This window comes from Coptis chinensis, chromosome 1 (assembly GCF_015680905.1).
Source record: "Coptis chinensis isolate HL-2020 chromosome 1, ASM1568090v1, whole genome shotgun sequence".
Lineage (NCBI taxonomy): Eukaryota > Viridiplantae > Streptophyta > Magnoliopsida > Ranunculales > Ranunculaceae > Coptis > Coptis chinensis.
The window spans coordinates 88,676,039-88,690,906 of record NC_141456.1 but is presented as its reverse complement, the minus strand read 5'-3'; the positions used below and the strand labels follow the sequence as shown (position 1 = coordinate 88,690,906).

At 40.0% G+C, this 14,868-nt stretch overlaps 1 protein-coding gene across 1 annotated transcript; it reads left to right on the top strand.

Annotated features, from left to right (window-relative positions):
• Positions 1-3,068: 3,068 nt before the first annotated feature.
• On the top strand, positions 3,069-3,692 carry LOC147525687 (uncharacterized). The gene has a single exon (XM_086580351.1). It carries the CDS (start codon positions 3,069-3,071, stop codon positions 3,690-3,692), a length of 624 nt encoding a protein of 207 aa, XP_086436477.1.
• Positions 3,693-14,868: the final 11,176 nt, after the last annotated feature.

Genomic DNA, 14,868 nt, shown 5'->3' with positions numbered 1-14,868 from the left:
GAGCCAGGTTTGAAAACCCTGGATTATGGGCTCATTAAGGACGTGTAGGGTTTGATTATTTTCCCTAATCCATCTAAAAGATCGAAAGATCAAATGCCAAGATCGCACCCCTTATCCCACCTCTTGAATCAAGGGCCAGATTTAGGAGGTGCAACCAGAAAGAGATCAAGTCATTGGATTTTTCTTCATCAACACTTAGCCATTGGATCAAACTCATTACCATATTTGAATCCAAGCCCAAAAGCTATAAATATGGGTCTTATTCACCCACAAAAAAACATCTGGAGCTAGGAATTCAGAGTTAATAATCTGGACCTAGCTATTCATAGCTAATAGCCTAGTAGTTTTCTTTTCTTGAGTGTTATTTTTTTTTTCTTTTCTAGTTCATCATTCTAGAGTAGAATTTCTTTAGTTTAATCTGGAGTTGAAGGTAAAATTTTGACTTCGAGGTTTTTCTAATGAAGTTCTTCGTGTTCTTCGTCTTTAGTCTTCTTTTCCCCTCTTTCGATCTTGAGTAGAAGCTTCTTTTCACCAAAAGTTGTTTTTTTTTCTCAAATCACCTCTTTCAATCCAAAATTCACAGTTGTCAATTCTAAATCAAGTTTATCATCATCATTCATCAACAATCAATCAATCAATCTACAATCAAATATGAGGCAACATTCCGAACAAGGTGACATCTTTCTTTTGTCTTTTATTTTAATTAGTATTGCATATTAGGATTATTTTTTTAGTTTTATTATAGCATATAGTTATTAGTTTTTTAATAATTTAGTGAAGATCATCCAACTTGGTAGATTAATGTTTCAAGCTTTCTTCGTTTGCCTATCTTAATGCATTACACCTTAATAGAAGTAAGGCTGGTTTTACCAGGCGAGTGTGGGTGCCTAACACATCGTACCTTGACTCCCGAACCCAATAATCATCTAGTTTTGAGGGCTAGTCCTTCACATAGGTTTTACTCAACTTTTCCTTAATAAAGTTAGTGGCGACTCTAAAATCGATTGCATAGACCTAGGTACACATTTTTGTGCGTACAGGTTTTTTGGCGACTCTGCTGGGGACATCCCTAGAGAGTCAGACTTACGTTTTCGTTGAGGTGTTTCAGTTAAGATAGGAAAGAAGATGGCTTATCCAGAAGCTAGTTGGAACAGAAGGTCAGGGTTAAGGTTATCTCGTGTAACCATTAACTTGCTGATTGAAATAGAGAATTTACTGCGGTTCTTCTCTGCCGTTATCTGCCACCTATATCTTCATCACAAATGTATATGCCACAAGGAAGTTCTCCACCAATACCTTCGCTTGAAGAGCAAATTTTATCAAGTAACACTCAAACTCCTCATACAAATGGCTCTGGTGAATCATCAACCCCTACCAGTCAAGAGGAATTGATGGAGAAGGCGATGGAAAAGATGTTTCTCAAGATGATGTCAAAGTTTGCAATAACTCCAAGTCTGGGTCAACCACAACAACTAGGTATCGCACTACCCCCCATGGTTAGTCCTAACCCTACCATTCTACCAACCTCATTACCCACTCCGTAAGCTACACATAGATCAACCCAATTGCATGTTCCTATGCCAACCCATACTCCGTCCCAATTTTTTCCTCAGGATAACCCAACCTACATGCCTCAACCATCCACTCATCAAACTTTTCAAAGCCCAAACCAAGTTCCAACTACAACCATGATGTCCAACCAATTCATGTTACCAACCCCAACCAATTTTCCACAAACTCCACAACCACTGTTCTGATAGGGTTATATACTAAAATCATTACTTTTGTATTAACTCTAATTCTTTATATTTTGAATGAGAATCATATAGGCAAATGTTATGCATATTATATATGTTATTAGTTATATGCATGTGTCTAATACTTTATGTTGTAGATGATATGGTGTGAACACACAAAAGATCATATCATCAGTACCTTATAAAGTATAAGTAATCGTCACAACCTAGATGGATTTGGACAAACCATTGGTACGGTTGTAGTATAATCTGGTATTAGTCTATCTTGACTGTAAGATTACACTAGTACACTTTGTGTGTATTGAACAGGACCAAGTGAGGTTGTTTCTCCTTATACTGACTATATAATAGAACAAACGCCTCTGTTATTATGGATGCTTGTCCTCCTAATCTAGATATAATAACGGGCACTTACATGCATTGTACATTGCTTTAAATCATCAATGAGTGAGATTCATATGTGAATCAACAAACTCGATGGATTGGGTAATGACATTGTATGTAAGGTGTGCTGTTGATTATAGAAGGAATCCGTGTCCCGCAAGAAGTCGGGTTGATGATGTCCCCTTGAGGAGCTCAAAAAGATTGTCATGTAAACCCTGCTGATGGATTTATTCCGACATGACAATGAGGTTGAGTGGTACTACTTAAGGACATAATAAGTTTATTAATGTAGTTGTCAGTAACTTGACTTAATCAACGGACATTTGATATCTTAAACACGGGGAGATCAACGAGCATATAATATGGAGCCCATAAACGCTGACACGTAATTTAGGATTAGGGTGGTAATGCAACAATGGCCTTTAGTGGAATAAGCCATTTGTTGACGGACTTGGGCCGTGTGTTCTGGGCAAACATAGGAAGCCCAAGCCCGTCAGGAGGCCCAACCCTAATTTCTCCTCATGGTCCCTGTTGTAGCCTATAAATAGAATAATCTCTCTCTGGCCGAAATTCACTATTCATCTGAACAGAAAAAGAGGCAAGGAAAGATAGATCCAAAATTGGATCTAGCTTTGTGAGAAAGAAGGCGATTGGTAGATCGTTGTCCACACAACGTCTAATCTATTCTAAAGGAATACAACAGAAGATCAAAGGGTTGATTGTTGATTCGGATTCATAAAGCTTGGATTCTCATAGTTATCAAAACTGGATCTAAAAGGTATGTTCTCTATCCAAATCATGAGAACCCATTGATTTCGCTGCGCGTGGTTCTTGCGGTTTGTAGAAATATTGATTATGAAAATAACGGTTCCTACATGTTCTACATGAACCCCCAATACCAAGTGCAAAACCCAATCCAACCCCGTAATGGAGGAGATTAAGAAATTGAAAGAAGCAATGACAAAGATGAAAGGTGAAGACTTGGACCTTGATAATCTATGTCCATATCCACAGATCAGAGTACCACATGGATTCGAATTTCCAAAGATGGAGCGATATGAGGGAAACGGTTGTCCAAAGGCCCACATTCGTATGTATGTAAGTTATCTACAACCGATAGGAATTGGGCTAGAACTAATGGTTCAACTATTCCAGAGGAGTCTTAAGGGTGCAACCCTTACTTGGTGGATGAATACTGAAACACAAAAAATCAAGACTTGGCCTGAACTGGTAAATACTTCCGTAGCTCACTTCTCTTACAACAATGATATCGAAATGGGCCGAAGGCAACTTGAAGCTTTGAAGCAAGGTCTTAATGAAAGATTTACCGAGTATATTACAAGATGGAGGACAAAAGTAGCCCAAATCATTGATAGGCCCACGGAGCAGGAGCAAATTAGGATGGTTATGAAGAGTTTGAACCAAGAGTATGTGACCAGGCTAAGTGCTAGTTATCATCCGACATATCAAGCATTAGTTGCCGCTGGATCACAAATTGAAGATGGGTTATCATCTGGCAATATTTCTCCCATCAGCTCAATGTCTACATGATCTAACTCGCAGAAGAAAAAGTCTCCCACTGTAATGGTGAACAACAAAGAAGCCAATGTGGTTGCTACGCAAGTTCAACCTCAGCCACATACGCAAATTCAGTCGGAGGTAGCAAACATCCCTTCTTCCAATCAAATTGTATATCCTCCAAGACAACAAGGATATCAAAATAGAAGGTTCCCCAAGCCTCAGAGGCAGTTCACAGAGCTACCGTACCCATTGTCGGTCATTCTCAAGGCTTTGATCCAACAAGGCCAAGTTACACTATTGCAACCTAGGCCTCCTCCAAATCCGATTCCGTACTGGTATGATACTTCAAAATACTGTGATTTTCATCAATCTCCAGGACATCCTACAGAGAAGTGTGGTGCTCTTAAACATACGATCGAGGATTTGATTGATTAGGGAAGAATTGATGTTTCACATCTTGGCACTCTGAATGTGACAACAAATCCATTGCCATACCATAATGGGGGAGTTCACACATTAGAGCCAGTCAAGACTAAAGATCCAGCTTCTTTTATTACTCGTATCAAGCAAGAATCCAGTGTTAGCACCACAAGGCCAGTTAATCTTCATGATGTAGTTAGAGAATGCATGGGGCAAACAAAGTCTAGAGGTATCCAATTAAATGAGGTGGTGGCACCATTTCTACATACTCCACAGATTCAAAAGCCGTTCAAGTTGACTAGAGAGCATCTGGAATCCTTTATGATGCAGAGGCCCATTACGAAATGGGTAGATATTTTGAATACATCTCAATCCACGGCATCACAAGTTGGGTCAGAACCTCAAGGACCCGTGATTCGCTAGAATCCAACTCAGCAGCAGGTGATCCAAACTCCTATCACAATCCCCAAGGTCCAGTTTGTGCTAGCCAAGAGTCACGATACCGAGGAGGTTTTAGGGAAGAAGTTAATTGAGCCCGAGAAAAGTAAAGATGACTCAGCAATCTCACTACATCAGTTGAAGCAATTAGAACCTAGTTTGGCAGAGGAATGTGTTGAGACTCACAGTTTGACAAGAGGAGGAAGGATATACAAGCCACCACACTTACAGAATGATCAGGTTTTGGCCCAACAGCTTGACCTGCCCACGGCTACTGAACCAGAGAAGTAGGATGGTAATGAAGTAATCCAACAATTGCAGAAAACCAAGTCCAACATTTCCATATGGGGTTTACTCATGGCATCACCCCAACATAGGCAAGCAGTTCTTCAAGCCTTGAACCAGGCTCACGTTCCAGCTTCCATCCAACCGAACGATTTGGCACGTACAGTCGCTTCCCTCAGGAAAACTCCATAACATTTTCTGATGATGATTTGACTACAGATGGAATAACCCACACGAAAGCATTGACCATTATGGTGCATTGCAACAACCATAATGTGCCATTTGTACTGATTGACAACGGATCCGGTTTGAATATCTGCCCGGTCAATTCTGCAAAAGCCATTGGAATCATGCTGGAAGACTTCACTTTCACTAAGGATACAACCAGAGCAGTTCATGGGTTTGATAATCAGAGAAGAGAAGTCCTTGGCAAGTTCACAACTGACGTCCAAATAGGTCCAGTCACGTTCAAAGTCACATTCTTGGCTATGGACATCGAGGCTAATTACAATTTCCTTTTGGGCAGACCATGGCTACACCAAGTCGGCGCAATTCCCTCTACACTTCACAGAAAACTTAAGTTCTTATGGCAAGGGAAGATTATCTGTATCACTAGTGATTCGGATGATCTGGATTCTTTAGAAAAGCATAAGGTAATACCAATGATTGAAGGAAAGTGTAACTACAGTGAGGAACCATTAGGGATTGTGGAGTTTAGAGCACCCGACAAGGAGAACCTCCCTACCCCATTTTGCAATGGAAATCCCAAGATGACTCAGATGTTCCGTGAGCAGAACTATTTTCCAGGACTTGGATTGGGAAAAACCTAAAACGGCATTTTAGAACCACTACAGACTCCTAGTCAAAATGACCAAAAAGGGCTAGGATATACTGAGGAGGTTGTGGAAGGACTGTCAGAATTGTTTATCGATTCTAGCGCCATGGTGAATTGTCTTGGATTGGCTCTACCTGATCTAGGGGTAGAGATTGATACTATTTTTTATTCCAACATATTTTGGGGCGAAGACGATGACCCAGATCCAAACTCAGAAATTACTGTTTCAGAGCAAGATATTAATTCCTATTCAGGATATCGCCAATTTAGGTTGGATCATGAGGCTAGACAGTTTAGTTGGATAAATGAGGTTGGATCGACATCCTCCTCGTCAGGTATGGACTATACTCCATCTTTTACTTTAGCCAGTTCCCCAGGATTAGGATTTGACCCAGGAGACAAGACTATCACACTTTATCATGTCCAATTGGACCCTCAGACCATACTTGATTTGGATGATCTGTTGAATATGGAATCTATTGTTGACCCAGTTCCAGTGGATGTTGAGAACATGCCACTTTCGACTCCGCATCTAATATGAGATTTGGGAAAGGTTTTTAGAGACCTTAGATTTTGATGAGGATCCATTTATTAATGGAGACTATGATGATTGGGGAACGCAAGTCATTATTGATCCAATCCCCACCATCATATCTTTTCAAAGTTGAGCCACCGGATGAATCGATAGGGCTCAAAGGGCGTGAAACTTTTGTTCTAACTCCTTTTGTATATAGTTATATTTCAAAAATTCAAAAAAATCAAATATTTCAAAAAATCCAAAAAAAAAACCAAATATTTCAAAAATCCAAAAAAATTCAAATATTTCCAAAATCCAAAAAAAATCCAGATATTTAAAAAAAAAATCAAAAATACAAAATACAAAAAAAAAATCAAAAAAGTTTCCAAAATCCCACAGAATATGATTTACCCACTTGTCTTAGTGCAAGATGATTGAATGACTTGTGCAGACTATTATGATCCCCTCCCCCCGACGATGAAGAAGGAATGGACAATGAAGCTGCTGAGTCTATTCTTTCTCATGAGCAGTCTGAGGATTGACAGACATGAGTCATTTTGGAGACAAAGACCATCAACCTTGGCACCACAGATGAACCACATTATGTGCAGATTGGTATAACCTTGATCCCCTCTGAGCGTTGAAGTCTGATCAAATTACTGAAGGAATCCATAGAAGTGTTGATCATATCTATGACAATCTATTGTCTTAAGGTGGTACATGATTTTCATTGTTCGTAAATGAGAGAATCACTCACCGAGAAGAAGAAATTGAGGAGGAAGAAAGTTTAGTGTTTATGTTTGAGAAGATTTTTCAAATGTCTAAGATCACCAACATCAACATCAGCATTCAACATTATGCATTTATCCTTGTGGAGAGGGCAAAGCTCCACAACATCATTTGATCAACTACCCTACTGAAGAAGGGGAATATTCTGCATTCCATCAATCAACGACTACTTAGCCAATCATCCAATCAGCTACCCTACTGTGGAGAGGGCAAACTCCATATTGCATCATCAGCATCCATTTGCATCCATCAAAGATATGAGAGCTATATATCAAAGAAGTTAGCTGACTCGAATCTGACTACATCAAGGAGCAAAATGTTGAGAAGAGTTCATATACGATCAACATTCTTGAGTGCCGAGATATATGAAGGAGGGCATTGATGTTCTACTGGGACTTAGATACCAATGGAGACAGATTCTTGCAAGTAAAGTTGAGCAAGCGGATTTAGACTAAAGTGGAATCAATGAACCAGAAAGTTCGAACCCAACAGTGAATATCCATTCACTATGAAGATTCTATATGGAAAATCCTACCAATGCCGACTAATTAAAGAGGTACTACTTTTTACCCAATGATAAGAGCCCAAAAATGTAGTTTTAACCTTTTAACAGTCATACTTTTAGACCAATTATGTGAGTAATAATTAAGAGTTAACACTGATTATGTGTTTTTATGCATTCCAGGCTTCGAAGTCCATTATATGCAGAAATGTGCCACTTTAGCGAGATAAAGGAGCAAAGGTCGGTTACTAAGGAGTTCCGTGATTAAAGGCCAAGTTTCGAGAAGACAAAGCCTTTCTAAAGCCCGATCAAAAGCTGAAAAGTCGACGCGGGCAGAAACAGCACACAAAGTCAGCAGAACTTCCGAATGACATATCTTTGGACTCAGACCTTGGAATGGGGCCTAACTTATGCCAAAACGACCAGCTCGGAAAGAGCTTTCCAATGGTTTAAGCCTTGACCCAATCAGAGGAGCAGAAGTGGATGAAAAGTCTGTTGAAGCCAATTGCAGCTGAAGAGGCCTTTTTGGACTGAAAGAATTGGGTTTTGGGCCTGATTCTCTGGCCCAAAACATGGCTCCAAGCCCATGCACGATTTTTGGATCTGAAAGTATAAAAACAAAAGATTAATTCTTTGTTAAGGGTAGATAGTTAAGGGTAGATAGTTAATGGTAGATAGTTAGACCTAGAAATAGATTAGATTAGTAGCCTCCATTAATGAATTCTAGATCTAGTTTTTCATGTAGATTAATTAAGTTTAGTTCCATTTCAATTATTGTATTAGATGAAACCTTTGAATCTTGTTCTTCATTTTGATTAGATCAATAAAGTAGTATTTTTATCAATTTCGATTTTTGTCATTTCCATTTCTAGATCTAATTTCAATTCCTGTCCTTATTTAATTTTAGTCATTAAATTAGATTTCATTATTGTTTAATTAAGTAAATTTCAATTCTTTATATCATGTTTAGTTTAAATATAATCGAAATGATTATGCGTAATGATTCTCGGCTAAACCTCCATTAGAGGGGGTTGAGAAGCCTTGATGAAAGCTTGATTCGAATATCATGAGAATCGCCGTAATTTCCTTTCCACTCTAGAAACGATTAGTTCACCATGATAATGGGTTTAATCATTCACATGCTAGTTATGAATTGGTAGGAATGCCATGTGTAATTAGGGATTAGGAAGAACCAATTGTTTCTGGCAAGTAGTTCAATTCGATTTCTGACGATTCGTCGTTAATAGGATTAAGTCGAAGTTAAGGTGGAATCAATCCCCCTCTAACTCCTTATCATAGAATCAACGTAGCATTCCTTTAGTTGTTCTAATAGTCGACTAGTGCATCTTGTGGGTAGTTGTATCGTAGTGTAGTTGCCTTTTTCGTAAATCTCTCATTAGACCTTAAGAAGAGTAATTACACGCGATAACAAACATGCGGAAGGACTAGGAGTGGAACGAATCACACTACTCCACTATATCTCATAGACTTGAGAGTAGAATCTTTGATAAACATAGACTGATAGGAAAAGTTTAGTTTTACTTGCGTTTAGAGTTCATCGCTTTATTTCGTAGGTAAGACTATTCATTTTACTTCTATCAAATGGCGCCGCTGCCGGGGAAAGTTTAGTTTTACTTGCGTTTAGAGTTCATCGCTTTATTTTGTAGGTAAGACTATTCATTTTACTATTATCAAATGGCGCCGCTGCCATCTTAGTTTCACTTTCGTATTGTTTTCGTAGTGTTAGTATTGTTCTTAAAGTCCCATTTCACCCACCCACCCATGTTTGATTCATACTGTGGTTGTCCATTTCTGAGTTGAAAAATTCGGCCGAAATTAAAGCGAATGAAGCCATTCTTCATTGAGCTGCCTGCCCTAACTCATCGGGCCCTCGAGCGACCAGCCCCAGTATGCAAAGTCGATCGACCCTTAAACTCTGGAATTCTAAGAAACACTGAGCGCGACTCGCGCCCTTAGCAAATTGTGTCGGATTTCGACAGTTTTGATTCGAACTTTGATCTTTCATATTTTTCAGTGTTCTAACCTCCTATATACACTGAACAAGCGTAAACAAGACGCTATTCATAAGCGAAGCAAGGACGCAATCAGGTATTCCTTTCTTCCACCCCTCGCTCTCCTGTTAGAGGTTTATACTAGTATATCAGAATTGTTTGGAGTGTTGATGTGTTTAGCTAAGTTTGGTTTTAGCCTTGTATGAGATTAAGGTTTGGCGAACAAAAAACACCGAACGTAATTACACAACAACGTCAACAAACAAGTCTATCTAGTATACCACCCACTACACCTCTAGCTACTATTTCACACACATCACGACACAATGCCCGACGAAGAAGAGAGGGCCTCTCTCGACTTCTACAAAGCCTTGAGCGATAGACCCAAATCTTGCGTCGCCGTTTCTAGCAGACCAATGGGGATTTTCGAATCCCTCCAAATATTTTTAATTTGTTACCCGCTTTTCATGGATTAGACCATGAAAAACCTTATATCAAGACACGCGTAGGATTGAACAAGTCCTAACAACATTCCACCATCCTACGGTTGGTACCGAACAAATTAAATTAAGGGTATTCCCTTTCACCTTAGCCGATAAAGGCGTCTTGGTTAACTACCCAAGCCTAATTCTCGTGGACTCGTGGGCTAAACTTGTTGACTATTTATGGAACATTTTACCCACCCCTAAAGACGGATGAGATGCTTTCCAAGATCCATTTCTTTTGACAAAATCCTCATGAATCATTTTCAGAGGCTTGGAATCGCTTTTTTACCGATCTCCTTATAGAGTGTCCACATCATAACTTAGCGAAAGACACGTTAGTTCGCGGCCTTTTCAAAGGACTTCTACACCACCATAAAGAAGTTCTTGACATAATGAATGGGGTAGTTTCTTAAGCAAAGGAGCTTGAGGAGGCTTATAAATTTTTAGAGGACCAAACTGTTTAAATAACAACGGGGGGTAGTGGCGATATCCACCGCTCCGCTTAGTTCTTCTTCAATGATTAAGGCTACCCGGTATGTTTGAGGTTAAATCAGATCCCGAGCTTAAAACTCTAATTGAATCCCTCAAAAAAGGTAGAGGCCATTTACGTACAACAAAAGCCAATCCCCATCATGAATGTAAATTCAAATCCATGTAGTTTCATTGAGCCCCGAAAGCATCCCGACTTCCATCGTCCTATAGCTTATGAACAGGCTTGTTCCATTAATAGTGAACCTAATGCCCGCGGAGACAAAATCCCAACTTCGGTTGGAGAAATAACCAAAACGTCACACCTCAAGGGTATAATAACCAATATGTTAGGCCTACGACGCCTTTTAACCAAGCCCCACTACGACAAGGACGTGGTCGGGGAATTTTAATAATTATAACAACCAAGTGCAACCTCGACAAGGTCAAGCACAAGGTCAAAGTAGTTATAATAATTATAATGCTAGTAGAGGTATTGTTCCGGTAAATAATAATTACCAAAATCCACCCATAAATAATTCACGTGAAATAGTTCCAGTCACACCACCCGTGACTACTACACCCACACAACCGGATCGTCTTGACACCTTCATACAAGTGAGCCAAAAACTTTTCCAAACCATGCCTCAATCTAACCAACAGCTTCTACAATCAGTTAATAATTTTAACCAAATAGTTAGCTCAAGATAAAGCCCAACCCAAAGGTGTGTTGCCAGGTCACGAAATACCAAATCCTAAAACAACAAATACAGCCTTTGAGGTAACCGATACTACTAGTAGTGAATATGAAAATGTAGGTGAGCTAAAGGCCATCACCACTCTCCGTTCTGGCAGAGTGGTTGATAACAAAGTAACTATGCCTATAGTTACCCCACCAGTAACCCCTACACCTGCTATATTACTAGATACCGAAATAGGAACTGAAGAGCCTACCACTGTAGAGGTACCAGTTACAACAAAACCTAAGAAACAGGAAGCCACGGTTAAACACCCAGGTAATACCATTGCTAAATATAGACGTAAAACCACCGCGTTTCCACAAAAATTAGCCATGTTAACTAGGGATACAAATTACGAGGAGATTAGGGATGTTTTAAGAATCTAACTATAAACCTTCCCTTCCTCGAAGCTATAAAAAGCTACCACACCATGCTAAGTTTATTAAGGAATTATGTACTACTAGGCGTAAGACCAATATACCAAAAGACGCCTTTTAACGTAACAATTCCCAACTCTATCCGAACATAATGGAATTGTTAAGTACAAGGACCACCGGTCGTCCCTCTTGCACAATGCACCTTAGGAGATTCCTATATGACAAACCGCGTTATTAGACTTGGGGGCTAGTGTAAACTTACTCCCGCGTTTTATTTGTATATAGACAAATAGGTCTAGACGAGATGCAACCCACTAGAATGATGTTGCAATTAGCTGATCGGTCTATTAAGTATCCTAAGGGTGTCGTCGAAAATGTTCTGGTAAAAATTCAGGATTTTTACTATCCGGCCGATTTTGTCATCCTCGACACAGAAGTCGTTAACGGCTCTGTCCCGATCATCTTAGGGCATCCTTTTCTGGCAACTGCCAATGTGCTCATTAATTGCCGTGATAGTTCAATGTCCATGTCTTTTGGCCATCTTTCTGTTGAAGTCAATGTTTTTAAAACAAAGACACAGTTACCCGATTCGTCTATTGATGGAGAGGTTAGCATGATCGAGAGCGTTGCTCAAGATTATTTCAACAACACGTTCCCTGATAATCATATGCCCAAATTTCTTTCCTTTGGAAGTTCAGACTCAACATTTCCATCCCTACGCCTAGTCGATACACATATTACGGATGAGGATGAGATAGATGACTTTCTCAAAGATGTAGAGGACTATCATAGTAACGAGGATATGACCAATCTAGATGAGCAATTCGATGAGTTTCTTCGAGCAGGTGATGAATCACCCTATCAAGAACTACTTTGCACAACATCCACCTCGAATCCCCTCCTTCCACCCTTTTAAAGGAATCTCGATTTTGCACTTGACCCTTTTGTTTCTCCTGTGCTCCATAATTTTTTAAATCCACCTAGTAAACAAATACTTCAGAAGGACAAACCATTTGACACCTTCATTTTCAGACTTGAGACAGTCCCTACACACACAATGAATGAGTTTTGTGCTAAAACCACATCCTCATTGGTTACAGGCTGTCTTTCTACAACTTATCCATATCCACCATATTCTCCACAACCATTCACTTTTCCACACTTATTTACTAGAACACCCACTCATTCAAGAATGAAAAAGAAGGTGCATGCTAAGTTAAGTAATAGGGTTATCCGACTTCGCTTTCATTTCACTAGGTTGAGTCATAGGAAATCTTGGTGCTTGATTGTGTTTGGATATGTTTTCTGTGATATTTATTTATGGAATGATCCACAATTATTTCGGTTGTTGATATATGATAAACTGCATGTTCATACATACGTCTAGATAAAGTATCGAGTATCTGACTATAAACGACTCAACTTTTGTGTTTGGTGCATTTCCTTTCATTTTCATATATTGGTGAGTGCACCATTAAGGTAACCGGGCCCTCCCTATGGAGTGTGTGGCTTTAAGTACCGGAGCCTAAGTCCACGTTTAAACATAATTCACGTTTTCCACTCTTGCATGTTTTCTCAGATTTTTGAGTCATGTTTTTCTATGGGGTGAATTATGTCCTTCTTGTTTATTGTTTTCTTTTTAAAATTAAAAATAAATATATATATTAAAGAATAAACATAGTAATATAGGAAGTCTAGGGAATCTGACTTTATAAGACCTACTGCTAAAAACAAATTTTCTAAGCTTCGTTGTAAAAAAATTTGTTTGGGGGTGGGGTGTTCAGATTCGCATTACTAAATATTTATGTCCCATTAGAGTTGCTTAGGCCGTTTTTTATTGTATTACGATTTGGGTTGACATAATCCATGAATTTAGAGTTCAATTGTTCGCGATAACGTCATGCACGCGACTTCGAGACGACGTTTTCCACTATCTTATATGTCATCCACGTTCGGAATAGAGTGTTTTATGGATCATTGGATTGGAAATTCTCTCCTAATCATTTCCATATCTCATTTGCAAAAATCGGACCGGTAACGAAGTAGCAATTTTGATTTGAAGTTTCGCAAAAAATCGGAAAAAAATCACAAATTTCGATTTTGGGCTTGGGCCCAACCCGCGCCCACCGACAGCGCGACCGCTCCCTTACCTTAGCCAACAGTCGCGATCTTCTTCCTCCATTCCGCCATTAACGCCCAAAAGCTTGAAACAAATAAAAAATAAATAAATAAATAAAAAAACCTAAATTAACCCACGCCCCCAATTCAAATCGATTTCTAATCTAACCTAAAAGCTTCCGACCACAACCACCACCGATTTCCATCAAGAAAAAAACCCAAAAATTCAAAATTTTTGGTGCGGCACCACCACTCCACCACCACCACTGGTTGCTTCAACCGGTCTATTAAAATCCCACCACCACATCACATTTAAACCCCCACTACATTCCAAACTTCCAATGGCTCAACAACGCCGAATTTTACCGGAGCAAGCTTTTACTGCCGACCACTTCGCCGCTTCTACGTGACGGTGATGATGATGATCGAGATCGAGTAGCTTGTGGTACTCGACTGAAGCCTATTACCACGAGGATTTAGTCCGACGGTTCTACGATACGAGGGAGTTGGAAGGGACGAGGATTTTTGTAGTTGTGGCGAAGAGGCGGAAGGAAGTGACGACTGGGTTGTTGGCTGAGATTCTAGTTATTCCGCCTAGAATCCATTTGGATGTCACCCTGCAGGAGTCCCAACATAATGGGGTAGAGCCATTGATGCACGAGACAGTTATTGGAGGCGACTACAATGCGAGATCGCATTGTGTTCGACAGACTTCCCTTAGGACCAACCAACCGGCTTTCGGATTGGATTAACGCGTCGAGGGAAGGGAAGGTCGGCGACATCGGCCTGAATCGCCTCCACATCTTATGGATACTCCAAGAGCGGAAGTATGACTTCTGATCTTAGATTTTTATCGAGCATGATTAGGGGAGTAGGGAGGTCTGTTGCCCCTCTCCCCGTGTTGATAACAAAGATCATCTTTGAAGTTGAGAAGACTTCAGCGATCGATCGGACATACATCACCCTCCACCGTAACCCCGTGATCTATAAGGAGTGTGTCCAACGGGTTTGGAGATTGGCTGAGGATAGAGAAGAAGAAGAAGAGGATGGTGGAGCTGAAAATGAAGAGGAGGCTGGGGGAAATCAGGATGCCTCGGAGGATGAGGAGGACTTGACATGTTTTGACGCGGATGCCTTGGAGAGGTGCTGGTCAGATACAGAACGCATGGCTGTGATCCATCGTGGCATGCGTTCGCTCAACACTATTTGTGAAGACCTCC